The 27,793-nt window shown below is 55.0% G+C and overlaps 1 protein-coding gene across 1 annotated transcript; it reads right to left on the bottom strand.

Moving 5' to 3' along the window:
• Positions 1-473: 473 nt before the first annotated feature.
• Positions 474-27,074, bottom strand: MYH7B (myosin heavy chain 7B). Its single transcript, XM_030503452.1, has 42 exons — positions 26,978-27,074; positions 26,125-26,228; positions 24,314-24,457; positions 24,053-24,209; positions 23,922-23,949; positions 22,814-22,910; positions 21,919-21,942; positions 19,991-20,083; positions 18,892-18,955; positions 18,687-18,785; positions 17,581-17,684; positions 16,922-17,060; positions 15,572-15,690; positions 15,281-15,430; positions 14,792-14,962; positions 13,917-14,096; positions 13,700-13,832; positions 13,135-13,211; positions 11,638-11,725; positions 11,062-11,179; positions 10,383-10,506; positions 9,744-9,880; positions 9,071-9,326; positions 8,272-8,514; positions 7,919-8,095; positions 7,454-7,599; positions 7,051-7,141; positions 5,904-6,293; positions 5,221-5,347; positions 4,657-4,775; positions 4,243-4,439; positions 3,725-4,074; positions 3,125-3,249; positions 2,765-2,880; positions 2,489-2,681; positions 2,194-2,397; positions 1,980-2,105; positions 1,701-1,871; positions 1,320-1,424; positions 843-938; positions 600-737; positions 474-482 (listed from the first exon to the last, which is right to left on the bottom strand). Exons 1-42 carry the CDS (start codon positions 27,072-27,074, stop codon positions 474-476), a joined length of 5,826 nt encoding a protein of 1,941 aa, XP_030359312.1.
• Between the last annotated feature and the right edge of the window lie 719 nt (positions 27,075-27,793).

Here is a 27,793-nt window from a genome sequence, read left to right as displayed (position 1 = left end):
AGCCGAGGCCTCAGTGCCATGGGTTAGTGGTGGCCTTGGCAGTGCTGGGGAACGCTTGGATTTGATGATCTTAAAGGTCTTTTCCAGCCTGGTTCATTCATATTCTGCCTGACACCCTCACCCCCCCTACCCTGCCTCAGCTATAGTCCCCTGCAGCTGAGAGGGCTGAAGTGGGCTGGTGAGGAGGGATGAGGACAGGGTTCTTCTCCCAAACCCCACCGCAAGCCTGGAGCAAGCCAGGGCATAGAGCTGGGCGAGGGGGGTCCTGTCCCTCCCTCCTGCCTGGCTGTGCAGGACACCCCTGGAGCCCCTGGCTTGCCCCCTCCACAGCAGCAGAGGCCAAGGTCCTGGTTACCCTGTGACAGACACAAGGGAGCAAGTCCTGGCAGATCTACGTTTATTCACACAGTGCAAAGCTGGCAGCAGCGTTCACCTACAGCGGGCAGCGGGGCAGCATGGGCACCGGGCGCCTGCTACTCGTGCTGGGGGAAAACCACAACAGAGCTTTGGTGAGAGCCCAGACATGGTGCTGGGCAGGATGGGGCCATGGGCTGTGCTGCAGGGATGCTGCAGCCCTGTCCCCACGCCAGTGGCCTTACCTTGGAGGCAATGACCTCCCTGGTGCGGGCGCGCAGCTTGTTGACCTGCGTCTCGGCGATGTCCGCCCGCTCCTCAGCATCATCCAGCTCGTGCTGCACCTTGCGGTACTTCACCAGGTTGGAGTTGGCCTGCTGCTCCTGCACGGGGAGAGAGGGTGCATGGGTACTGCATGGCCTGTAGCTATCCCAGGCAGCACTGTGCTCTGCCCCAGGGCAGCAGCAGTGGTGGGGACGGGCACTTACCGCCTCCTCGAACTGGCGCTTGTAGCTCTTGACCTTGCTCTGCAGCTTGTCGATCAGGTCCTGCATCCGTGCCAGGTTCTTCCGGTCTTCCTCAGCCTGCAGGTGCCCCGGCTCCGTTAGCAGGACCCAAAGACAACTCCAACTCGGGGTCCAGCTGCCCCCACACCTTCAGCCAAGCGTCCCAGTGGTGCCAGGGCCCCTCACACACACACAGGGGCCCAGGGATCAGGGTCTGTTCCCCGTCTGTCATGTCCCCCACCACTGATCCCTTGTGCTTCAGCACCCAGCTCAGGAGGTGCTGGCACAGTGGCAGGGGGGGCTGCCACAGCCTATCTTGCCCTTGTTCCCTGCACAGAGCCCAGGACAAGCCCACCCTGGGCTGGGCTTGGTGGGGACTGTTGGATAACTGCAGAGGCTGAGCACAGGGAGCGTTGGGCCAAGTCCCGCAGGCTGGAGCTGGGATCAGTGCTGCTGTACCTGGTAGCTCAGCTCCTTGATCCTCCGCTCGTACTTGCGGATGCCCTTCTGGGCCTCAGCCATCTTCTTCTGCTCCGTATCCAGCTCTCCCTCCAGCTCCCGCACCTGCAGGGCGATAGAAGCCAGCTCAGCACTCAGCCCCTCATCTCCAGCCCCAGCCCCAGCTGAGGCCAAGCCACCTTCACAGCTCAGAGAAGCCACTGCTGAGGCTAAACAACCCCTAGGAAAGGCGTTTAGTTCCTTAGGGACCGTCCCTCACTGCCCATGGACCCCCTGTGCAGAGCCTAGCCCCAGAAGGATGGGGCAGTGCTGGTGCCCTGCACAGCCTGGTGCCACAGGGGCTGCAGCAGCACCAGGAGGGGTCTGCCCCTTCCTTCTCACCCTGGCCTCCAGCTTCTGGATCTGCTTCTTGCCCCCCTTGAGAGCAATCTGCTCCGCTTCATCCAGGCGCATCTGCAGGTCCTTGATGGTCTGCTCCATGTTCTTCTTCATCCGCTCCAGGTGCGCGCTCGTATCCTGCTCCTTCTTCAGCTCCTCTGCCATCATGGCAGCCTGCAAGGCCAAGAGGCATCACCACAAGCCCAGGCAGCCCTGAGGGCTCAATGGAGATGTCCTGAGACCTTCCCCTCTCCTCCCACCCGCCAGCCCCACTGCTCTTACATCTGTGATGGCCTTCTTCGCCTTGTCCTCAGCGTTGCGGCACTCCTGCACTGCATCCTCCACCTCGCTGCTCAGCTGCGAGATGTCTGCTTCCAGCTTCTTCTTCTGGTTGATCAGGCCCGTGTTCTGCAGGCAGAGCAGGGTCAGTGCCACAGGAACTGGCCATTCACCATGGCCAGTGCCAGCAGAGACACGGGACATGCTGGTCCCTCACCTGGGAGTGGAGCAGGTTGACCCTCTCGGTGGCCTCCAGCAGCTCCTGCTCCGCCAGCTTCCTGCTCCGCTCCGCCTGCTCCAGCGCCGCCCGCAGCTCCTCCACCTCGGCCAGCAGAAGGTTGTTGCGGCGCTCCAGGGCGGCCGCCTGCTCCTTCAGGTCGTCGTTGTGGCGCTGGGTGTCATCCAGCTCGATCTGCAGGTCCTGCGGGGCACCGTGGGGGTCAGCGGGCGCAGGAGGGAGCGGGGCTGGCAGCAGGGACAGCCCTGACCCGGTCCCACCGCGGCCGCCCAACCTTCATCTGCGCCTGGAGCTGCCGGACCAGCTTCTGGAACTCGGCTGCCTGGCGGTTGGCGTGGCTCAGCTGGATCTCCATCTCGTTCAGGTCTCCCTCCATCTTCTTCCTCAGCCGGACCGCCTCGTTCTTGGCCCGGGCCTCTGCATCCAGCGTGGCCTGCATGGAGTCCATGGCGCGCTGGTGGTTGCGCCTGCGGGAGATGATGCATCAGCCCCGTCCCTGACAGAGCCATGGTGCCGGCGATGGCTCAGCCCAGCCCCTCTCAGCACACACCTCAGGTTCTCAAACTCCTCGTCCTTCTCTGCCAGCTTCCTGTCCACATCAGCCTTGATCTGGTTCAGCTCCAGCTGGATGCGCAGAGTCTTGCTCTCCTCATGCTCCAGGGCCCCCTACAGAGATAGCAGCAGCCATGGGATGGTGGCCCCTGGGGTGATCCACCAGCCACCCACCCCAGCCTGGCGTTGCTCCCACCCCAGAGCTATGGGGAACAGGAGGAACCACCCCAGTGCCTTGCTGTGGCTGCACGACCCCCATGAGCCCAGGGGCTGCAGCCCAGCACTGCCACCATGATGTGAGCTGCTGCTCTTGAGGGCAACAGGCACATGCAAGCACCAGTGGGAAACAAGGACCTACCTCAGCCTCCTCCAGCGCTGCCTGGATATCGCTCTTCTCACTCTCCAGGGCTTTCTTCAGCTTCTCCAGCTCATGGATAGTTTTCCCGCTCATGCTGATCTGGTCGGTCAGATCAGCAATTTCCTCTGGCAGCGACAGAAGGGTGTTTGGTCAGGAATGAGTGTGTGACATCCCCATGCCCCTGCCCATGCTGGCAGATCTCCCCCCAGCCCTTATAGAGCAGCTGAGGTTGTGTTTGGGGCCATTTCTGCAGTCTGGGTGAAGGAGAGGGCATGGGAGAGGCATTAGGGACACACGGAGACCTGCTTGGCCAAGAGCAACAGCCCCAAGCCAGAGTCATGGCTCTGTCTGCAGCAAGTCATGCACCATTTGTTAACAAGGGCCAAGTGGCACTGCCAGCCTGCCCACAGTGCCCAGCACGAGGACAGGACAATGGTGGCTTCCTGGCTGGGCTGCTGCATCCCTTGGCTTGGCCGAGTAGCAAAGTCTGCTCCTGCATACAAGGACCCCCCATCCCAACACATGGCTGAGGACAGGGGATCCCATGAGAGCAGGAGTCTGGGCAGGGAGTCCAAGGGAAGAGCTTGAGCCCAGTCCTACCCTGCAGGTTCTTGTTCTCCCTCTTGAGGGTCTCCAGGTTGTCCAGGGACTCCTCGTAGGCATTCTTGAGCTTGAAGAGCTCTGTGCTCAGGCTGCGCGACTCCTTCTGCGACGCCTCCAGCTCCGCCTGGGTCTCCTCATACTTCTGCTTCCACTCGGCCAGGATCCTGTCGAAGTTGCGCTGCTTCTTGTCCAGCGCAGCACAGGCCGAGTTGGCACGTTCCAGGTCCACCGAGAGGTCCTCGATCTCCGTCTGCAGCCGATGTTTGGTCTTCTCCAGCGAGGAGCACTTGGCATGGGCAGCCTCCACCGCCTCCTCTGCCTCCTGCAGCCGGGTGGCCAGCTTCTTCCTGCCAATGGCAGTGAGGAGGGAGTGCTCCCAGCCCGTGTCATCCCACCCCACTGCTCCCACAGCCTGCCCAAACAGCCTCACAGCCAGGCTGGAGGCTGCAGCCTCACCCCATCACTGAATGGAAACCTGCCACCTGCAAGGAACCAACTTCTGCCATGAGACTTACTTGGCTTCCTCCAGCTCCTCCGTCCGTTGGATGGCATCCGTCTCATACTTGGTTCTCCACTGGGCCACTTCTGCGTTGGCCTTGGACAAGTTCCTCTGGAGCTCGCTCTTGGCCTCCACCTCCTCCTCGTACTGCTCCCGCAGCAGGTCGCAGTCGTGCCGGGACGCTTGCAGGGCATGGGCCAGGGCGTTCTTGCTCTGAGGAAGGGAAGAGCTTATGAGGGGAGCATCTGGCCCCAGGACACTGGCCATGCTCCAGGACTGGGGGCAGCAGGAGGGAACTCCTGGTTTTCGCATGTTATGAAGCTGCCCTTGGGCTCATGTGTGCACCTTTCGCCTCCAAGAATCTGTGCCATGGGGCACATTCCCTGAGATCTGTGCCATGCAGAGATCAGCCATGCCCCAGAAGCCTCACCTTGGTCTCTTCATCCAGCTGCCTCTTGAGTTCCTCAATGTTCTGTGTGAATGAGGTCTTGCCACGGCTCAGCTGGTTGATGAAGGACTCCTTCTCCTCCAGCAGCCGACTGAGCTCCCCTGGGGTCAAACACAGCCAAAACAGCTGCTTTAGGGCTGAAGGGCTGCAACCTGCATTAGCTCACACTCCTGCAGACCCTGTGGCCTTCAGTTGTGTGGGGACCTCCAGCTATATCCCCACCCAACCAACCTGGGACCCATGGGCAGAGATACAAGCAGCTAAAGGCAAAGCAAAAGGAAACCCCTCCTGCTGATGCCGGAGCTCATTGAACATCCCCCAGCACAACCACCATCACCACAGAGGTCCTTTTCCTTGACCTGTAGTCAAATTATACAGCAGCTTCCCAAGGCCTGAGTGGAGGCACAACACGGACATCCCACCCCCCTGCACTCCAGATGGAGCTCCTTCTGGTTTTGTCCATGGGAGAAGGGGGACACTGCCTGGCTGGAACTCGTCCCACATGTCCCAGTGCCCCCAGGCAGCCACGTGTCTGCTGTCACCCACCGTTCTCGGTCTGCAGCCTGCCCCGCTGCGTGCTCACGTCGTTCAGCTGCCGCTGCAGCTCGTCCACTTTGGACTTGGCCTCATTGAGCTGGTCCTCGTAGGTGCGACACAGCTTCTCAGCATTGGCCTGTGTGCCCCAAGCAGAGCCTGTGTGAGACTCAGCCCTGGCCACAGAGCATCATTCTCCCCAAAGGGACAAACATTGCCATAGGAATACAGGGACAAGCTATACCCAGTGAAAAAGAGGGACTAAAGGGGCAAAAAGAAACCTGCAGAGGGGCTTTGGACAAGGGCCTGTAGGGACAGGACAAGGGGAATGGCTTTAACCTGCCAGAGGAGAGATTGAGATGAGCTCTGAGGCAGAAGTTCTTCCCTGTGAGGGTGCTGAGGCATTGGCACAGGGTGCCCAGAGAAGCTGTGGCTGCCCCATCCCTGGCAGTGTTCAAGGCCAGGTTGGACACAGGGGCTTGGAGCAACCTGCTCTAGTGGAAGGTGTCCCTGCCCGTGGCAGGGGTTGGAGCTGGGTGAGCTCTAAGGTCCCCTCAACACAAACCAGTCTGGGATTCTGTGAGTGTTACTTGGCCATGGCAAAGAGCTACCTGGGGCAACATCCCATGGACACGGCTGTGCTGAACACACCAGTTGCACTGATGTTCACTGCCCCGTAGAGAACCAGCGCCCACCTTGTTCTTGGTGAGGTACTCGATGTTGGATGACAGGTCATCCACCTCCATCTTCAACTCGCTCTTCTCCTTCTCCAGCTTCTGCTTGACGCGCTGCAGGTTGTCGATCTGCTCGCCCAGCTCGGCCACGCTGTCCGCGTGCTTCTTGCGCAGGGCAGCGGCCGTGGACTCGTGCTGCAGCGTTGCCTCCTCCAGGTCCCGACGCAGCTTCAGGAATTCTGCTTCCCGCTTCTTGTTCATCTCCAGCTGCGTGGCCGTGGCCCCGCCGGCCTCCTCCAGCCGCTCGCTCAGCTCCTCCAGCTCCCGGGACACTTCTGCCCGCTGCTTCTCCACCTTGGCTCTGGCAGCACGCTCAGCCTCCAGCTCCTCCTCTAGCTCCTCAATGCGGGCCTGGCAGAGACAGAATCATACAATCATGGAATGGTTTGGGTTGGAAAGGACCTTAAGATCATCCAGTTCCAACCCCCTGCCATGGGCAGGTATCCCATTCCGATATTAGAAGGGGTCCTACAAGGATGCTGGAGAGGGACTTTTCATCAGGGACTGTAGTGACAGGACAAGGGGTAATAAGGCAGATCCTCCAAGCACCAGGTTTCACCAGCATCTTTTCACTCCACAGTGGAGCAAGGTGTCTCCTCTGCTGCTGGGGAACAAGCAGCCACCAGTCTGGAGAAAAGGCCTGGGCTGGGTTGTGTTCTCGGAGGCCTGGTGCTCCCTGGCTGTGTGTTTTGCAGAGCTCCTGCTCTCCTCTATACCCTGCCATCAGGATCCAGGCTGATACTTGCTTCTTTTCAGTGGGAATCTCCATGCTTTAATCTGGGGGCCTGCCTGATAGCCAGAAGCCCAACATACTAGGTTTGGATCTTCAGTTTGGGCACTGGATTCAAGGTTTTAATCTGAACAGAGAACTACATCCTAGAAGCTGTTCCTCATGCTGGTGCTAGCATTCATCTCAATAGTTCATTCTTTAATGAAGTTCTTTTCAGCCCACCATATTTTGGCAGATGCTTTGTTTTTTTCATCAGTCTTCTGCCTAGGAGATGTCCCTGTGCTCAGAGAGGGTCTGGCCCATACAGATTCCCCATCACATTACACGTGATGGAAATTGAGGACTCCTAGGCTGTGAGAACAGTTCTTCCCACCATACCTGGAGCTCCTTGATCTTCTTCTGCAGCTGGGCCTCTGTCACTTGCCCATCTTCAATCCTTGAATTCAGCTGACTCATTTCAAAGTCTTTCCTGTACAGAAAGAAGGCAGAGCCCATGGTCAGACAAACACTGTCATTCCAGGTCCCTGTGGCTTCTGAAGCCAGAGGAAGATTGTTCCCTGCATTGTAACACCCAGTTCCAGAGGACAAACCAACCCCCACAGGAAAGGGACCGCAGGGGTAAGCAGCAGCTCATGGACTACTCTGAGTGAGGGTTGGAGTGGCCAAACTGGCCCATTCAAAGCCCCATCCTAGCAGCTCCTGCAGAGGCCACACGTCCTCTAGAGGTGGGCACTGGCCTGACAGAGTAAGCACAGAGCCCAGGCACAGATCACACACTCACTTCTTGAGTTTCTCCTCCAGCTGCTGTTTGTCATTCTCCAGATCCATTACAGATTCTTGGGTCAACTTCAGGTCTCCTTCAAGTTTCCTCTTTGCCCTTTCCAGGTCCATGCGGACTTTCTTCTCTTGTTCAAGAGAGCTTTCCAGCTGGAGAATGAAGAGTGACAGGGTAGGGAAGGAAAGGATCCTCTGCAGCCCCGACCTTCCCCATGTCCATTGCTGCGGGAACTTCACCCAGCCGTGAGAGCCAGAGCTGTTTCCTGCTTGGTCTCCAGTCCCATTCCCTCAGCCCAGAACTGCTCTCCATGAGGTACCCTAGATCACGCCTTGGTTCAGGGGCAGTTTGCTAATGGGGTTATTCACCAACTGCCCATATTAAATGGGGATCTGATAATGATCCCATCCTCCAGATCCCATCAGGGACAACATGACTCAAACCTCTCTCACTTCGCTGTCTATGACTCACATCATCCACTTGCTGCTCCAGTTTGACCTTGGCTTTTGTCAATGTGTTGACTTTGTCTTCCTCGGCCTGCAGGTCATCCAGGGCCTGCTGATGGGCCTCTTGCAGTGCTTTCTTCTCCTTCGTCAGCTTGGCAATGATCTCATCCAGAGCAGCCATCTCTTCAATCAGGTTTTTAACCTACAACAGGGAGTCAACAATTGAGCACATCTTCTCAGGGAGAGGGATGCTGAGCTAATACCCATAAAAGGCTCCCACAAACCAGCAGCCTTGCCCCTGCTGTTTCTCTTTGGCGCCTCCAGAAGCTCTGAGGCCCCAGAGCAATGAGGCTGTGCTCTGCAGGGAGGGTCACTCACCTTGTTCTCTGTGGCATGCTTCTCCTTCTCCACCTTGGCCAGCGTGATCTCCAGGTCATCAATGTCTTTCTTCAGCTCTGCACACTCATCCTCCAGCTTGCGCTTCTTGGCAGTGAGGTCTGAGTTCATCTCCTCCTCATCCTCCAGGCGCTCTGTCAGCTCCTTCACCTTGGCCTCCAGCTGGATCTTGGACTTGATCAGCAGGTCGCAGCGTTCCTCTGCATCTGCCAGGTTGTCTTGCTCCTGGGACAGGCACAGGAGAGCCAGTGCTCACCCACTGTCCGAGGAGCATGCCCACAGGCTCTCATCCATGCTACCCTGGCCAGAGCTGAAGCTCTCCTCATGGAAGGGGTAGAGCAAGCCTGAGGTGCTCAGGTGGACAAAACCAGACAGCTCTGGTTGCAAGGTCCATGGGACAACCACTGACACTAAGCAGGGCCAAAGAGCTAACAGCAAATGAATTTTTCCAGAGGATGGAGACACTGGAAAGACACTTCCTGGCACAGGAACAGTACAGATCAGCCACAGCCAGTGAGCAAACACTGTCATCTCCTTGAGAGGAGATCACCCTTCCCAAACCAGGGGAGCAGGAATCCCCGTGGCAGCTCTAAGATGGCAAGTCTGTGATGATGCTTCAGGTTTGCACCGAGTCTAACATTGCATTTCAGACAGATAGCGGCAATGAGAGGGTCTCAAAACTGCAAGAAGATGGAGGAGAGATCTAGCATGCTCTGCTGCTTCTCCTAACCATGGACCCTGCACTATCTTTACACTGCCAGAGAGGGGGCGAGGCACTCACTGCCTGCAGCTGGAGAGTCAGGTCGTTCTTCTCCTGGATCATGGAGACCTGCTTCTCTTCCAGCTCCTTCCTCTTAGCCTCGGACTTCTCCAGAGCCTCCTTCAGCTTCTGTAATTCCTCCTTCAGGTTGGCCATTTCCTTCTCAGTCTGAGCAGACTTGAGTAAAGGCTTGATCTTGAAGAACAGCTTCATCCAGGACCAGTTCTTGACAGCATTGAAGGCCCGGATGTTCCATTGGATAGTATAGAGGGCTTCCCTGGAGGGACACAAGCAGAGCATCATCACAGGTGTAGATTCCCCACGTCCCACCCCCACTGCAGCAGAGACCTGGCTTTTGCAGGCCTGGACATGGCTCTATTCTCCACCAGTATGGAAGTATGCTGAATGAATAGCATATTGTCTGCATGCATAATGGCCCTAGTGGGATGGGTGGTGTGTGCTGGCTTTCAGGTCCCTTCACTCTGCACCCCTCTGAATCTTCCAGTCGAAACCAAAGGCTTCCCCCACCCAGATACACTGAGCCTCCCTACCAAGCCCATACCTGACCTCTCACAGGTCTGCCTCCTGCCCTTCAGGACAGGGCTTTACCCAACCACTGCCCCAAACCCACTCAAATGTGCAAAGGAACAAGGAGACACACAAAATTCTGCCTCTCCCCCCGCCCCAGCTCTACCTCCTGCTGATGATCTTCTGATACTCGATGCGCATGAGGTGCCCGCGGATTCTGGCCTGCAGCATGGTCAGGATCTTGGCCAGACGCTCATCCCGCATCTCCTCCAGCAAGCCCAGCAAACCAGCCTTGAAAAACACCTGCAGGCAGCAGAGGAAGAGCAGAGTCAGAGCAGAGAGGGCAGAGGGCTCAGGGGTAACGTCACCCACCAAGCAGAGCTGACCTGTGGCCAAAGCAGGGGCACACAGAGCAGCGAGGGCTGCACACTGCAGGTTCAGTGCCCTCCCTGCTCTGCACTGGTTGGAGGGGCACCTACACAAGGCACCACTGGGCACCAGAGTTCCCTGCCCTGCACTGGTTGGAGGGGCACCTACACAAGGCACCACTGGGCACCAGAGTTCCCTGCCCTGAGTGGACACCAGCTCTGTGTTGGGTGGCATGAGGTCAGGCAGCAGTGACCTGCTTAGACCTGTTTCTTCCCAGCCTGCATCTTCTCTGCCCCTTCAAAGGCCACAGGCAACCTGCAGAGCGCAGGGCTCCAGCAGGGCTGTGGCCAGGCAAAGAGCAAGCTGGGCATGGAGAGCAAACCGGGACTGCAGAGACAGGAGGGACAATGTCCCTGGACCAGCTGCCTGGTCTCACCTTGGTATGACCAAACTTGTACTGAGAGTGGTCCAGTTCCAGGGAGCTCAGCAGCTTCTCTGTGGCCTTTCTGCTGTCCACAAACTTGTCATCTGGAATGGCTGTTGGATTCAGGATACGGTAGCTGCAGGGACAAAGCAGAGGAGGACATGCAGGAGACACTCCAGAACAGAGTCAATGGTTCTATCATCATGCCTGTACCCCAGTCATGCCAATTCCCTCTAGAAGTACATTGCTGCTGCGCAGGCTGGACCCATGTATGAACCAGTTGGTCCAGGGCACTGTATGGGCTCTTCTGCAGAGCAGACACCAGGGAACCCTGCCAGATCTTAGTCCCTGGACACAAGGAGGACTGTGCAGGAAGGGGCCACTGGTGGATGGGCCCAACTGGAGAGCAGTAAGGACCCAAAGGGCAGAGAGAAATGGACCTGAGCCTTGCCATCATCTACCCACACCAGCCCTGCATTCCAAACATCACCAGCCCTGCTGTCCCATCATGTCTAGCACTGAACTCTGTGCCTGGCAGCACACAGAGCAGCAGCAGAGCTATCCCAAACCGTACACGTACTGGGAGTGTGGCGGTGGCTCAGACCAGCCCCACACAAGCAGGTCAGAGCTATGGCAAGTCTGTCTCCCCTAGAACACGTGTGGGTTGCTGGGCAAGGAAGAGGAGAGTTACCGCTGCTTGAAGTCTGCGTAGAGGATCCTGTTGGGGAACCCTTTACGGCAGATGCGGATACCTTCAAGGACACCGTTACAGCGCAGCTGGTGCAGCACCAGGAAGGCATCCATGGCTCCTATGGGTGAGAACAAAGGTGGAACAGACATTCAGCCCAAGTGGACAAGGGAAATGGAGCTGTAGTGTGGGTCTGAATCCTGGAAACAACCCATGGTTTTGAATGTGGGTGTTAACCCATTCTGCAGGCCTATGCTGAGCACCAGTGCTGCAGCCTGGGCCTTGGGTGGTGGAAGTCAGTGAGCCTGAAACACTCTGCTGTGCCTGCTGTCATACACAAGGCAGCCCAACCATCAATGCACAGCCAAAGTGGGAGCCTGGCAGAACTCATTCTCCCCAGTAGAGGAGACTGGTGTGGGTCACAGAGGTTTCCACACTGAGATGGGGCTTAGTGTCAATGGCAACAGAACTGCTGCAAGACAAGGGTTGGAGAGAAGGTGGGTGCCAGAGTCCTGCCAGCTCCTACATGTGGATGTCACCCAAGAGAATTCCCTGGGTGCTGTCTCAGTCCACACATACCTGGGGTCTTCGTCTCGTTGGGGATGATGCAGCGGACAAAGTGGGGCTGAGTGGACCGCAGGTTGGTCATCAGCTTGTTGAGGTTCTCCTGTGGGGCAGAGACAGGGGATGAGGCACAGGGTGGCAGCTCTGCTCCCCTACAACACTTCTCTGCAGCCCCTTCCTTCCCCCAACAGGCAGGGACAGAGCAGACGCTGAGAGCCCCTTACCACTCTTCATGGGAAAGGGGGAATTTCCTCCTGCTTGGCTGCTCCCTGCACTATCCTACCAATAGGACACCCCCAGCCCTGTAGCAAGACCGTTGCCTTCTGCCAGGGGGAGAGCAATGGCAGAGGGGACTGGGTGCTTCCCCAGTGTTTGTAGGTAAAGGTTTGCTGCAGGGAACAGCCAGGAACACAGCACTGAGCATATCCTGGTAAACAGCTCTGCTGGTGCCACCAGCACTGTGCTCAGCATCCTCCCGATCTAGTGCTGGCATCCACACTGCCTGCAGTCCTCAGCTCATCAGGTTTCCCCTGCGCTTCCACAGTGCTTCCCATACCCTTTGGCCATGACAGAGGGCCCTGCCAATCCAGCCTGGGCCTCCTTTCTTGTCCAAGGCAGGGCTCAAACCAAGACATGGCCCTGCCTTTTCCTATGGGAAAGGCATCTGCACCCTCGATCTTTGCAGGCTGCGCCTTCCCCTGCTCGTACAGGCTCAGCCTGCCCGGGAACACCTTCTCACAGCTCCACCTCAGCATGGGGCAACTTCTTGCCCCAGACACCTTTCCCCAAGGCTTGTGACTTGTCCAGGAGGAAGAAAGTCACACATCTCCCTGCCGGGGGCTCTGACACCAGCACTGCCCTCTGCAAGCATCCTGTCACCACAGGGCTGTCACGGCAGGACACAGCATTGGGCTCACACCCCCCTCTGTGCTGTTTTCCAGTGGCTTAAGCTCTGGGGTGGACAAATAACTTCTGTGGTGAGCATGGGGTGTCATCCTGAGCTGTGAAAGAGCTCAGGTCACCTCCCTGCACAGGACAGCAGCGAGCTGCCTGCTCAGAGACCTGCAAGATCCTCCTCCATTTTCTTCTGCCCAAAGGCTGTCCTTCCCGCTGACAAGAATGAGGAGAGAAGTAGCACAGACTTAAAGTGATGTTCATGTAATACATCACCTAAACATCACTACAAGTCTTAACTGCCGCTCTCTCAAAGGCGAAGGAGCTGTGAGCAGCGCAAGCATCACGCAGGCAGAAGCAGCACAAGCCAAAGGGAGCCATCGCTCTCCCAGCCTGGAGCCCCGTGTCCCTCCCTAGAGCAGGGGGACAGGGCTGGGACTCTGCCAGGCACCGGCCCCTTGCGCAGGGACAAGAGGGTGTCAAGAGCTTTTGCTCCTTCAGGAGCTCTGGTGGTCCCTCAGGTGCAAGATACCCCAGAGTCTTGGCAGGGGAGTGGGATGACACTGGGACACTCGGAGCATGCTTCCCTATGGCCTCAGATGAGGGGCTGGCTCTTACCTTGTGCAGCTGAGACACTGTTTGGAAAGAAGCTGCCTTTTTACGTTTCTCCTTGGTCCCTGGCTTGTGAGGTTCCTCTGTTGGGTTGAAATATTGAATCGTTACATCAGCACAACATCTGCTTGGCTTGGAGGACGCAGGAGCATCCCCAAACACCCTTGAAACACTCACAGCCCCTGCTCTCTGTAGTAGTACCCTGCTGCAGAGCAAAGCCACAGACCAGAAACATCTCCCACAGCACCCAACTCTGGGTGTTGCTCCTCATATCTTGGTAACAACAGACCCCTTCACACATCTCAGGTCACAGGGCCATCAGGACAGTTCTTTAAACACCACACAAGCTCAGCCTGGTCCTAACCCCTCCCTAAAGCCCTTAGGCCAGCACTACACGTCCAGAGCACCCACCTACCCAGGTCAGAGAGATTTTTAGGGGTCAATGTGGGTCTTCCCTCTGCCCGGGCTGCTAAGTGCAGGAATACTACACCAACAGGATGTGAGGGTGAGGAGGTTTTGCAGCAAAGGGAGGGGAGATCGAGGTCAAGAAATGGATAAGGTTGTTCCTCACCTGAAGATGAGCCCACATAGTTCTCATAGAGGGAAGCCAGGAGCTTGTTTTGGGACTTTTGGAAGACAGCCACCACCGTCTCATTCAGGGGGTCCTTGTTCTTGTCCAGCCACCCAATGATGTTGTACGGCACCTTTCAGCAGAGAGAAGAGGCAAAGTTAAGGACGGTGCTCCAAGGGGATGGTGTGGGTGCTGTGCAGGCTGCCCCGGGACGTACCACACCAGCGTAGTGCACCAGCTCAAAGTGCGCCTCGTACTTCCGCTTTTTATCCGGCCGGGGCTTCTGGAAGTTGGGCGACTTCCCAAGGTGGTTGTCGTAGAGCTTAGCTTTGAACGACATGTCGGAGGCTTTTGGGAACATGCACTCCTCTTCGAGGATGGACAGGATTCCCAGTGGCTGCAGGGAGAAGGTGGTATAAAGAGGTCTGAGCTCAGCCTTGCCATAGCCCACCGCAGAATGGGGGATTCCCTCTGCCACTGAGGAAAGCTTGACTTAGGAGACCTCATCCTCTTTGAGGCAAACGGTGCAAGACATTGACTATGGGACAAGTTATCACTGGTGTATTCCAGGCTGCATCTGACCTCCAGCCAGTCAGAGTGGGACCAGCCAAGCCTGCAAGACTTGGGGGCTTGCCCAGGTCCATCAGGCTGTGGGAAGGGGAGACTCTCTCCAGTATCCTGACAGGTGAGCTCCTTTCCACTGAAAGAGGTGAGTTTCTGCCATGCAATGGTAGAAATGTTTTCTACAAGCTGCTCTGAATCAGCAAGTGCTTAGTTAGAGGCTCTTGGGGGCAGCAAGTGGGTAGGAATATGGGGCAGAGATCGCTGTTCTCTGGAGGCAATGGCTGCACCAGGTTTTGTGGCTCACCAGTGGGTAGGAACAGAATGTCTGTGGTTTCATGAATTCAAGATTTGTGCCAAAGGGACTCAGTGGGCTGGAGGCTCTGAGGTGAGCGTGGGGAAAACAAAGGTGGGCACTTCCCGGTGGCTGGGGTGGGGAATCATTCCATCTCTGGTAGCAGAGCACCTCCAGGCTTTGCAAACAAGCCACCTACCAGAAGCACCATTCCTGTGCCCTGACTCATGCTTTACCTTCTCAATCAGGTCAATGCAAGCCTGCAGGTCCAGGCCAAAGTCAATGAAGACCCATTCGATGCCTTCCTTCTTATATTCTTCTTGCTCCAGGACAAACATGTGGTGGTTGAAGAACTGCTGCAGCTTCTCGTTGGTGAAGTTGATGCAGAGCTGTTCAAAGCTGTTGAACTGCCAGAACAAAACAAATCTGCATCAGAAGGAGCCTCAGTCGTGAAGGGATTCACTCTTCTGCTTTGCCTGGGTGTGAGGAGTGATCTCTACTAGGCTCAGCTGGACTGTTACCAGAGCAGGTAGCCAGGAATCACTGGAGATGTGCCCACAGCAGTGTGAGCTGCCTGTTAGCTCCAGACAGGTTAATTCAGACAAGAGGTCATTTTCCTATCAAGGCAGTTTCTTGGAGGAGATGGAGCTGTCAAACACCAGGAGGCTGAGCTGTCTGGCTACAACATCCCACCAGTCCCATTGCAGGGGGCCTGCAGAACTCACTTCAAAGATCTCGAAGCCTGCTATGTCCAGTACTCCGATGAAGAACTGCCTGGCCAGCTTGGTGTCCAGGGTCTTATTGATCCGAGCCACCAGCCACTTGAACATGCGGTCATAGGTGGCTTTAGCCAGGGCTCCCACCGCATAGACAACCTGCCAAAGCACATCATAGAGCAGGCCATGAGCACTGATCCTTCTCCCTGCTTTTGTAGGAGCTAGAGGCTGACGAAGAGAGCTCCTCTTGGCACACAAAGGACAGACCTGGGGAGCTCATGGTTACTGAGGTAAACTCACCTGCTCCACGTTCTGACCTTTGGTCACGTACTCATTGCCCACTTTCACACGAGGATGGAGCAAGCCCTTGATGAGGTCAGCTGAGCTGATTCCCATCAGGTAGGCAGCTTTGTCAGCACCTGTGAAGCAGCACAAAGGCATGAGGAGCTGGCATGAGGAGCCAGCGAGGAGGCCCCAGGAAGGAAAAAAACAAAATCAATAAAACTTCCCAGCTCTCCTGTTGCTCAGTGTTCACTATACACGTTTTTCCACCTTCTCCAGAGTCTCCTTCAGTGTCTGGTGTGATTTCCCATCCTGGGTATTGTATGATGCTTTCAAAGTCTGATCTCCTGCCTGAGAAGTTACTGTTTGGAGGAGATGGCTGCAGCAGACGTGCTGCACCTTAACAGGTTTTCAAGCCTTATCTGGGAATCTCTATGCATTTTCCAGTGGAAGCCTGGATTCCCATGCAGTGAATTTGTAGTGACCAGAAGAGAGGTGATTTTCTTGCTTATCTTTCATAGACTCCTAACAGCAGACTGCAGCTAGAAAATCACCTCCGCAGGAAATCACTGCTAAAGCAAAACCCTCAGTAATGGCCAGGTAGCAGCTGAATCCTGTGCTGACGTTCCTCAGGCAAGGGGAACTCTTCTTTCATGAATGTTAGCATGAAGGTCTGATCCAGGTAGTCACCCAGCTGTAGTGACTGCTGAAGCCCTCCAGTTAAGTGATAGGGTTCCCCCTTCTCATCCTTCCTTGAAGCTTGCACTGTTGTATGGGAGCCAGGCACAACGCAGCAGTGCAAAAGCAACAGAAGGTATTTGAGCTCTGCTTGAATTTCCAGGTTTGCTTTGCAGCCTGACCATTCTCTTAGACCTCTGATTTGCACTGGATTTTCCTAAGCAACAAACAAGGAGAAGTATTAGACAGTGACTGTATCCTATTCTAACCACTCTTCAGGAGGTTGTGTCTGTCTTGAGCAGGTCCCTGCAGTCCTGACCATGGCCTGGCTCATGCTCTGTGGATGACCTGCTCTGGGAGGCTGTCAGTGCCAGAGAAGAGGTGATGAAGGGCAGCAGAAGACTGAACGAGGTGAAGCACAGCCAGGGCGTAACAGCCTGTGGTGCTGCTGAGGCAAGTCTGATGCAGATGAGACCACCTACTGCTTGTGGAAAAGGCTGCCCTAAGTATGCCGGCTCAAAGACAAACCCCTTTGTGCACCTACAGCAGGTCCTAAGACTGTGTGATTGCTTGAGGTAACAGTCACTGACCTTCACAGACCAGGCCAGGGAAGTTACCACACTCTGCCCTTGGAGGATCTGCATGCCCAGGCCAGGCTGGGCACAGCTGGCAGCGTGGAGCCAAACTCACTTTCAGTGCCGTCAGCCTCTGCCTGCTCTTCTCGCTGCTTCTGCTTGAACTTCATGTTGCCAAAGTGCATGATAGCACCCACTATTTTATAGGAGCCGTATTTCTCATCATTGCTGAAGCCCAAGATGTCCATGGCGTGCTGAGGAGAGACAAAGCAGTGTAGATTAGATAGAACAACATCACCACTCTGAGGTGAGGTCTCCTATCCTGGGGCTCTGGGCAGGGTGCTCTATCCAGTGCACATCTAGCTGAGCAATCCTGTCCATGGGATTTTGAATGTGAGGCCAGCTCCCACCAGACCCATCTGAAAGCAAAAGGACTAGCCTAGCATCCACAAGCAGGAGGTTTTCCAGGCTGAGCTCTCATCTTCTCCTGGGAGCATGGGAAGCGCTCGTGTGCTACAGAGCCTTCCTAATGCAGGGAATTACTCTCCCTTCTCTGCCTGGATGAGGCTGTTGATGAAGATCAGAGTCACTTCGCTCTTTCTTTGTAAGCTCACAGCATGTGTAGGGCAACTGCCCCTAAACCAGAGGGAACTCATAGCTAATTTAGAGAGGGACATAGAAAAGCCAGGCCATGCCCCCTTGTCCTGGGGGGGTGTGAAAGAGGTTGTGCGCTCCCCTGGCTCGGGCTGTGCAGTGGGAAGGAAGTTCACGTACATCTGTTGCCATGAGTTCCTCGCCATCATCCAGGTTGTCCACAGTAGTTACACCCTGAGAGCAGAAGTGGTAGTCATAGGGGTTGAGGGAGAGCAGCAGCATATCTGTTGGGGGAAGACATGCAGAGGGTGAGGCCAGTCTGACAGAGACCAAGCTGGGGCAGAGGGGCAACCCTCGACACAGATGAAGAGGGAAGGCTTCACCAGCTCAACTAGAGGGCACCAGCCAGTGGGAGGAACACCCTCTTCAAGCCCAGGCAGGTCCACAAATGGGTCCATCTCTTCTGTGATGTGCCTCCTGCTTGCTATCTTGGGACATGGCTTGGCTGCAGACTGATTTAGAAGTGGCCATCCATGTCCTCGTGACCACCAGATAAGATTACTGCTCTGCACAGCGCTCCAGACCTGCCTAATAAGGTCTTGTCCTTGAGCTCAGGAGCCCGCACGGAGGGGCTGACCACCCCGGGGGACGGTGCCAGCATCTTCCTGCACTGTGGAGAGGGTTCTGTGCACTCCATGGGGCCTGGCACCTGAGAGCAGGGCTGCTCAGAGCACAGGGCTGCCCCAGGGCAATCTTGGGTCCACTGGGACTGTCCTAGGACATGTCTACAGCAGTGAGTGAGCTGTGTAGCTGTTTCCAAGCCCACCTGAAACAGGTCACCTCGATCAGGTAGCTGAAGGAGCTCAGAGTAGGCTGCAAAACACTTCCCCCTACCCCAAAATGAGTAAGAATCCGCCCTGCACACAGTGAGGTCAGTGCTGTACCCACCCTACAACAAGGACTGTATGGAAAGCAGCTTTGCAAAGTGTGCTCCCGCCCTGCAGATAGACCCAGAACAGCCTCTGCTCCTAGACGGTTGCAGGAAGGGCTTTAGTCTGGCTTCTCTCTCTGGGAGGATAAAGGAGGCTGGAGTAGGTGGCCTCTTGAAACCCCTTCCACCCTGAATTACCCACCAATCCTACGATCCTGTGCAGCTAACAATGCACCTGAGGGCAGTACTTGCACAGTGAGCTGGGTTTGCTCATTCCCTGAGGACCCCAAAGCTAATACAGAGCCCTTTCTGGCTATTTTCAGGCCATCATGCTCTAAAGCTTCAGCTGCCTTACCTTGCAGCTCTGGTTTCTTCCCAGAGAGGATCTGGTAGTAGATGTGGTAGCTCCGCTCTTTGGGCTGCTGGAAAATCACTCTTGATTTTTCCAGAAGGTCTAGAACCAAGCAGGGCAGAGGGGTCAGAGGAGGGGTTGTGCCCAGCACTGGCACACATGGGGAGGTGCGATCCCTCCCCACCGCAGTGGGCACAGCTTTACTCACAGATGTCAATGTCTGCGGAGGCCAGCTTCCCTGAGGGGCCAAAATGGATCCGGATGAACTTGCCCTGGAAACATGCACAGGAGGTAAGTGCTGGGCTTGGCTGCACACTTAAACAGCTCCCAGAAACCTCAGACAACTACAAGGCATTGGTAATTTCCCACTTCTTAGGTTTCTTCTGGTGCCAGGCAAGTTACTGGGCTTGGTGAGGGGTGGGTGAGTGAAGTTCTCTGGTTTGTATCATCAGCATCACCTCAGGCTTTGAACACTAGGCAGGCAGAGATTTCACTCACAGAAGATAAATCCCTGTCATAGAATCATCACAGAATCCCAGACTGGTTTGTGTTGGAAAGGACCTTAAAGCTCATCCAGTTCCAACCTCCTGCCACGGGCAGGGACACCTTCCACTAGGGCAGGTTGCTCCAAGCCCCTGTGTCCAACCTGGCCTTGAACACTGCCAGGGATGGGGCAGCCACAGTTTCTCTGGGCACCCTGTGCCAGCGCCTCAGCACCCTCACAGGGAAGAGCTTCTGCCTAAGAGCTCATCTCAATCTCCCCTCTGGCAGGTTAAAGCCATTCCCCTTGTCCTGTCCCTATAGGCCCTTGTCCAAAGCCCCTCTCCAGGTTTAGGAACAGCCCTGTTCTTAAAGCTGAGCAGTTCTGTGGGGCAGTGTGATACTGAGTCTGCCCCAGCCTCCTGCTCCGTGGTGTGCTGAGGAATCTCAGCCAGGAGTGTCTCCCTTCCATCCAAGGCACAAGAACAGGCATCACAGTATCCCACAGCAGACCAAGGCTGGGCTTAGCAAAAGAGATGCTGCTCCCTGGAAGGGGCACGCAGCACTCCAGGCTGTGCTTACTGGCCCTCTTAGCTTTGGTCCTGTACGGGACTTCTCTGCAGCCACTGTGACACCAAGGCATTCATTCTGCACACCGTTTGCTGCACTGATGTGACCAGAAGAAGCCTGGCCTCAGCAGTGCAGTCCCACCAGGAAGCAGAGCCTCCTTCCTGCTGCGTGCCTTTGGCTTACACCATGGCACAAGTGAGGCATTCAGCTTGTGTAAACACAGCACATTAGCTCTCTGTCTTGCTCAAGACACTTACAAAACGCGAGGAGTTGTCATTTCTTATGGTTTTGGCATTGCCAAAAGCTTCCATAGCTGGGTTAGCCTCAATGATTTGATCTTCAAGGGTGCCCTGCAAAACAAACCCAAAGGATGCGTCAGCTCCCACCCAGCCAGAGGGGATCTGTTACCAGCAACACAGGGAAACAGTGAGTGGGGCTCCTTGCACCATCTGCCTGCGCTGCCCTTTAGCTGTCTTGAAGAGCTTGCTGCTCCTCAGGCATCTCCTTGTCTCACGAAGCAATGCAGCTTGGTTTAGGGGTCAGCAGAATCAGGCTTTGCAGCAATGCTCTCTGTGGGCTTCTCCTTGCCTAAACTGGTCCCTCTGAAGACCCAGGCGACTGTCCCCTCTGCACACAGCAGTCCTTAGCCCCTTTCTTAGGCTGCTACAATATGCAAACCAAGAGCAAGCACGCGTTGTCACCACAAGAGTCTGAAACATTTCAGGCTCTGACTCTGACAGGCATTTCCTCTTCCACCAAACCATAGTCTGGGACAGTTTAAATCACAGAACACTGCAAAAGTGACCCAGAAAACAGGCTTGATCTATGACTCCCTACACTAACAACACGCACAGCAGGGTCACAGTGTGATGGGAGCTCATCACTGGTCCCAGCCAATGTGATCTGCTGAACTCACTCGAGCTCTCCTGAGCAAGCTCCAGAATTAACCTTGTTTTTCCATTCACGTTTCACATGCACAGTTCAAAGATAAAGAGACAGCCTCCACCTAACGCAGGCAAAGCAGGACGAGAATTCAAGGAGAGAAGCCAGAGACTCATGCCAAGCCGCACAAAGAACAGTGGAGTCTGAAAACAGTAGTAGAGTTTGGTGGCAAAGGCTCCTGCAGGATCTTTCACAAGAGCTTTATGCCCATGCTCTGACACATTCCAGTCCATAGGGCTTTCCCTGGACAGGAAACACCAACTCTGAGCTCTGCCCACCAAGAGCCGTGCTGGGGCCATCACTGCTCCCCAGCTCAGCAGCTCCAGCTGTGTGGAAGGTAAAGAGACGGGGAGCAGCTGTGAATCACAGCTTTAACCAAGTGCACTTTGTGTCTGGGATAGTCTCTGACCTGTTATCCTTAAATCCAGCCTGATCTAAAGCTGCCTGGCCTGTGAGACTCAATGGGGGCTGCCCCGTGGGCTGCCCTGTGACCCATAGCTCCAGCTCTCCAGCAATCTCTTGTGTTAATGAGCCTCCCTTTAGTGTGCATTAGCTAAAGGCTGTCCCTCCTTGCTCAGACAGAGAAACTGAGGGCCAAGGACGTAGGGCTGAGCCCTCGAGGTGCTGGCAGTGCCAGGGACTGAACCTTTGCTGGATTTCCAAAGGAGTCCAGTTGTTTCCTTGAAGCTAAGCAAGCACCTCAGAAAAGCACCCCAGAGAAGGACATGAGCTGCCTGCAACATGGAGGGCTGAGCCTGTTTGGGTGTTTGCAGAGGGTGGCATGTCCAGGCATCATGAGAACCCAGGTCTGAAGCCAAAGCACGATGCTGCCCATGGTAAAAAGGCTCTTGTCCTGCTCCTCAGCACCACCACCCTCGGCTGGGCTTCGAGGCTTGGGGCAACACTGACAGCTCAGAGAGTGAAGGCTTCACCTTCTCTTTGGAGAAGCCCACACCACCCCCAGGCAACACACTGCGCTGGGTAAAACCAGCATTTGAAGAGCAATGATCCCTTGAAGGAGAGGTTGGAGCCAAAAAGGTAGAAAGTCACTAAGAGATGAAACACCAAAGCTTCAAACTATGGGAAGGTGGGAGATATACAAAGCTAAGTGGAGAACTGGACACTGCCTCTGCTCCCAGACCCAAGGCAGGGGCCCCACACAGGCATTCCTCATCACTCATCACTCTGTGGTGCAGCAGAACCCTGTCCTCAGCATTAAAGATTAGGAGTCTACACCACTTACCCCAGTTTTAGTGGCAACAGCTGCCTAGAGAAAGGAAAGAAAATGTTCTTTAGCAATCCAGAAAAGGCAGGCAAGAACCACAAGAAGCATGGTCAGAAAAGCAGGGCATGACCATTTAGTGCCAAAAAAAACCGTCCAAGAAGAAAAATGGGAGGATTAAACTTTGTAAGAGATGCCAAAAAGTTGTTAAATAGATTAGCTCAAGAAAATAAAGAAATGCATCAAAAAGCAAGAATGGTTAAATCCAAACCCAAAGAAGAGTAAAGAAAATAATGCTGAGGTATTGCTCGACTGATACCTAAAGCAGCCAGTTTGCTTCTACAGGGGAAAAGCAGGCTGGAGCCTCAACGTATCAAGAAGAAATAAGCACTTGCAAAGGCAGCTCAAAAATAACCAGCACCAAAGAAATGCAAGAATCGAAACAAGAGCAAGAAAAGCACAAGGTAGAAAAGGGTCAAAATGAACAAGAGGAGAAAAAAAAAAAAAAGGAGAAAAGGATGAAAAGCAAGGCTTAAAAGAGGCAAGGTGAGAAATGGCAGGTTTATTACTCCGTTCTTTTGACATTCTTTAAGAAGAAGCTCTGTGGGGTGTTGAGGGAGGAAGAGAAGATAAAGAGGGCACCTAAAGCACCTCTTCCAGGCTGCATGGATTGAGCAGCCACATGAAAAAAGTCCATTTCCCCTTGAGCAGAGTAATTTCAAGCCTTGCTTGTTCAAAAGGCGAGGAAAAGCCAAGCCCTGGGTGGGTCAGACCAAAACACGCTTCCAAATGCAAAAAGATGGGGGAAGAAAAAAAGAAAAGAAGTAAAAAGAAGAAAAGGGGGAGGGGAGGGAAAGAAAAAAACACCAAAGAAAGGAAGAAAACAGCACGAGCTTGTTTCAAAAGAGGGTCTTACTAATTTCTTGCCCGGTGTGTCGCCCAAGGCTGCGACAATGGCAAAGTACTGAATGACCCGCTTGGTGTTTACAGTCTTACCAGCACCAGATTCTCCGCTTAGAGCAACAGAAATACACAGATCAAGGACACGAGGCAAAGAACAGGCAAACTTCAAAACAGAGACCCTGCCACCCTGCTCATCGCGCCAGGGAGGAGGAGCAGAGTATCAGAGGGGTGGCACTGTCAATCCCCTCCCAGCCTGGGGGTGTACGTGCTTGTCTTTGGGGCTTGTCTTAGGAGCGAAACCCAGCTCCATCCTCGCTGTGTCCCCCTCAGAGGTGCCGCAGGGGGTCAGCTGCCCACTGCAGCTATGGCAGGAGGTGCTGGCACCCACCACGGCCGTACAGCCCGAGCCGCGGGGCTTCAGCTGTCCGGGATCAGGCAGGACCCAGGTCTGCTGCTCCCGCTTGGGTGGTTTCAGCACGCTCTGCTTTGTTGAGGGGTCTTGGAGGCCACCACACCGGGTGGATCCTGCACCACGCACAGCCGGCGGGCTGGCTGAGCTCATCCCTATAGTTAGCTGCTCTCCCATTGTAATCCCAGATCACAAAGAGCCTGGGGGGGAGCAGAGCCGCCACCGGACACGCGCCAAGCATCTCTCCGCAGCCCCTGCCTTTCCTAATTAGGCTATGGCCAAGGCTAAAAATGTCCACGGCTCCTGGCAGCGGCATAGGGTCCTTTAGAGTCCTTTATATAGCCCTTATCTATATGTCACTTGAAATCAACCTGGCCTACACCCTCCCACATCAACCTCCTCCCCCACCACCGCCCCTCTGACCACCACTGCCACCATCTCCCTATGGCTTTGGCCTCCATCTCTCCTTCCCCCTCGCTCCTCAGAGGCAGGTTGGGGTGCCCCATGGCAGCTTTGGGGTGCAGGGGAGCCTGCTGTCTCCTCACATGGTGGCTACGTGTGAGGTGGGTGGGAAGGGATGGGGGGCTGGCAGCTGCCAGGATGGGATGGAACAGGATGGGGGGACATAGCCGGGGGGCTCCCCTGGGGAACAAGGTGCTGCCCAGGCACCTCGCATCAGGCTGAGCAGGGCAAGGGCATGGAGGGCACTTACGTGATGAGCATAGACTGGTTTTCACGGTCTGGAAGAGAAGGAGGAGGCATTAGGACAGTGCCACCCACCTCACGCCCAACCCCAAGAGCCCAGACCCCCCCAGGATGGGGGTCCCCAAAGCGAGGGCTTACTGCGCAGCATGTCATTGTAGGCGTTGTCGGCGATGGCGTAGATGTGTGGGGGAGCCTCAGTGCGCCGCTTGCCCTTGTAGACTGCCACCACCGGCGCCGTGTAGACGGGCAGCCACTTGTAGGGGTTGATGGTGACACAGAAGAGCCCTGAGTAGGTCTGCAAAGGGGAAGAGGGTGGGTGAGGGATGGGGGTGTCCCAATGCCCCTTCATCTCCCCACCCCACGGGGTGACCTCCCATCTGCTGGGCACTGGTGGCTTACATAGATCATCCAGTGGGCGTAGCGGCGCTTCAGGTTGTGGAGCACAGAGGCCTCGTTGAGGTGCGTCAGCATGGCCATGTCCTCAATCATGTCGAACTTGGGGGGGTTCATGGCCTGCAGCTCATCCTCCTTCACCACCCGCGTCTGCCAGAGGAGGGGGACAGGTCAGGTGGACCCCAGCCCCCAGTGAGTACCCTCTAAACCTGCTGGGTGGACGGACATGACATCCCCATGCTGGGGACAACCCTTACCCCATGCCTGCTATGCTCCAATGTGGGGTGGTAGGGTTAGAAGAGCCCCAGCCACAAAGCCCTGTTGGGACAAGCAAGCCCCAGACCTCTTCCGTCCCAGGGAGATGGGCTGTGGCTGAGCCCAACAGAGGGGATCCAAGGCAGGGGACACCAAGATGTCGCCCCACAACGTGCTCAACACCCCTGTCCTGTGCTCTTCTTCACAGCCTAAAACCCTGTGGGAAACACGGACTATTGCTCAGAGAGATCCCTGGTTATTTGGGCAAACAGCTGAAGCCTGCACCCCATCATTGATAACTGCATTTATTTAATCCTGGGAAGCCAAGCACTGGGAAACTATCACGTTACGAATCCGGCCCGAATGGAAGAAGCTGCATTTAGCAAATGGTCTTGTTAAAAAAGATGAAATGAAACCTTTCAAAGAGGTTCTTTACAGGTGGCTGTGAAGTGCGTGGTGTTAGGAGGTGTTAGATGTTGGAAGCAGGAGCTGGAAATGCTGATCCAGGGAAAGCAGATACACTTTCAGATGTTGGAAATCTGTGACACTGTTAAGCAAGACAGTTTCAAGAGGAAACAGCAGAAGAGGGTTGGAAACTGCTTTGTTGGCAGAAGCTGAAGATCTTTCAAACGTCAGAATAATCTTTTAAAATTTATACCCCCTCCCCAGTAAATTTTATTTTGGGGAGGGCAAATTTCTTTACTTTTTTCACCCCAGTTTCAGACAAAAAAGTTTTCAAAGCCTTGACAATTCTCATAGACAATTACATGTATTTCTTCTAAATCTGACACTTCTCAGTGCCACGCTGACCAGCTGAGGAATAGCAATAATAAAGTCTATGATTTACTGCCTGGGCAGGTCCTTGTGTTTCTTTCCCAGTGTTACACCAGTCTGAGTCTCTGCACTGCGATGAAGTTGCGGGGCCATAAGACTCCCATAGTCAAGACAGGAATAGTCATTATTCCATTTGCAGCTATTTGTACTGGATATTATGTTGACAAATATCAACTGATCCTTGTTTGCTTATTATCCTGATAAATACCAGCTGATCCTGCCTTGCTTTGCCTCCCTCCTGCTGCTGGCAGGCTGGAGCCTCACCACTAGGCATAGCTAGTGCTGCCCTTTGCCCAGCGCCTGTTCTTCCAACACCACCAAAATCCACTGCAAATCCTGGCTAAAACAAGGAAGAATTGGCCAACTGGCCCCTTACCTCTGGTTTGAACCTCAGAGATGAGCCGGGCAGTGGTTCAGCATTGCAAAGGGCTGCGCTGGGGCAGCCTTTCCTCCCGCAGCCCGGAGCCGTGCTGGGCCAGGGCTGTCCCCTTGGGTCTGCCCCGCACAGGAGCAGTGTTCGAAAGCCAGTGCTCCATGGGGGGATGCTGAACTGCTGCCACTCTTGGCAGGTCATTGGTGTCCTGACACCACGTCCCCTCGGGGCACCACTGATCACCCGGGGTTATCAGCAGGAGCTCGGCTAGTTTCAGACGTGAGCTTGTCACATATATCCCCCCCCCTCCACACACACTTGCCCTCCCTTGGAAAATGAAAGGTATTTTGCTTACTTCCTTATTTTTGGTTTCCACAGTGACTTTGCCACCAGCGATTTCTTTGATTTCCACTTCAATATAAGCTTCTTTCTCATCTGGGATCCAAGACCGCTTCTTTCCTGGAGAAGGAGAGAGGAGAGGATAGGAGAGGTAGAGAAGAGAAAGGAACGGGAAGGGAAGGAAAAGGAAAAAGGAAAGGAAAAGGAAAAAGGAAAGGAAAGGAAAGGGAAGGGAAGGGAAGGGAAGGGAAGGGAAGGACACAAAACAGGTTAAAATGTAGAAAACCATTTGACATTGTTAATTGAAAGCCACACGAATGCAGTCAAATAACATGGAAGGACAGTGATTATTCCTTCCTGCATTCTATGCCATAGGAGCTGGGGTTTCTTTGCCTTCTTCATGTTTGGCAGCTGCTTGTTTTGCCAGGGTCAACTTTTAGCCTGACACAAGTCTGCTGTTCTCGTGTGCTTGCACTCGGACCGTCGTGAAAAAAGGACGGTGAGAGGAAGCAAAACTCTCCTCTTTTGCTGAACCAAGAGGAGCAAGTTGGGCTCTGGAGCCTGAGCTGCAGTACAGCGGGGTGGCTGGGACAGTGTGGACACCTCCAAACTGGAGCTGGAGAAGGCTTTGACCTCCCTCAGCCCATTTCCCTCAAGGGCCACCTCTGCAAACAAGAGCAAAGTCAAAAACCTGCTTTTCCTACTTCTGAGATCTTCCTCCAGGGTGGTGAGGGCAATTCTGTAATGCCTGCTCCATAAGGAGCAGCACTGGGAAGGGGCTGGGGATGGTCTCCAAAAAGAGCCATGGCCAAGGGGCTGGCGTGGGGCACACACATGGGGCTGTGCCGAGAGCTGCCTCAGGGTCTTACCATCGAAGGGGATTGTCTGAAGCTTCAGCTGCTCTGTGTAGCTCTTCCGGAGGTACTCAGCAGCCTCCCCAAACTCGCTCATGTCCAGCATAGACATCTTGCCTGGCTGGAGGAAGACCTGGCAGCAGTGAAGGAAGAGTGCAGGACACCCGAACGCTGCAAGGAGGGAAAGGACAGGGAGTCAGTGCATGGGGAAAGCGCCCACCGCTGGGCTGATTAACAAGAGCAACGTGATCACCAAAGGAGCTTTTAACTTTAGAGAGACAACAGCGACAACAATAGTAGCTAATAATAACCATAATAACAAGGCAATTGCCAAACACTTTCCCTTCTGCTGCTATCCAGCCCCAGCTGGGTGACCCGGCACCGCTTTGGTGTCAAAACCCTCATTTGCATTATAGGTGTCACCAGAGATCATCAACGACACCCCTTTTCTTGATAAACTCAGCTCAAGCCTATTCCAGCTCTACAGACCTGCTGGAGCCCTGGTACCCTGCACAAAACCTCTGCAAAGACCGGGGTCTGCTGGAACATAAAAGCAAGGCTGGAGGTATTATCCCTGGGAAGACCCCTTCTACAGGATCGCCAAGAGAGCTGCTTGGAGACGATGGTGCTTTCCAATATCCATCTACTGCAGTATCACCCAGCGGAGCTCCGGGACTCTGCAGTGATCACAACCATAGCCACTGCTAGTAACCAGCACCTTGGCAAAGCACACAGCCCTTAGCAAAAGTGCTCCTGGTGCAGGTCTGTCCCACCCTCCCCTGTACCGCCGCAGTCAGCCCCTGTCCTCCGGGATCATCCACCCTGCAGAGG

Source organism: Strigops habroptila, chromosome 13 (assembly GCF_004027225.2).
Source record: "Strigops habroptila isolate Jane chromosome 13, bStrHab1.2.pri, whole genome shotgun sequence".
In the NCBI taxonomy this organism is placed as follows: domain Eukaryota; kingdom Metazoa; phylum Chordata; class Aves; order Psittaciformes; family Psittacidae; genus Strigops; species Strigops habroptila.
The sequence above is the reverse complement of the archived record's forward strand: the minus strand, read 5'-3'. Positions and strand labels throughout refer to the sequence as shown.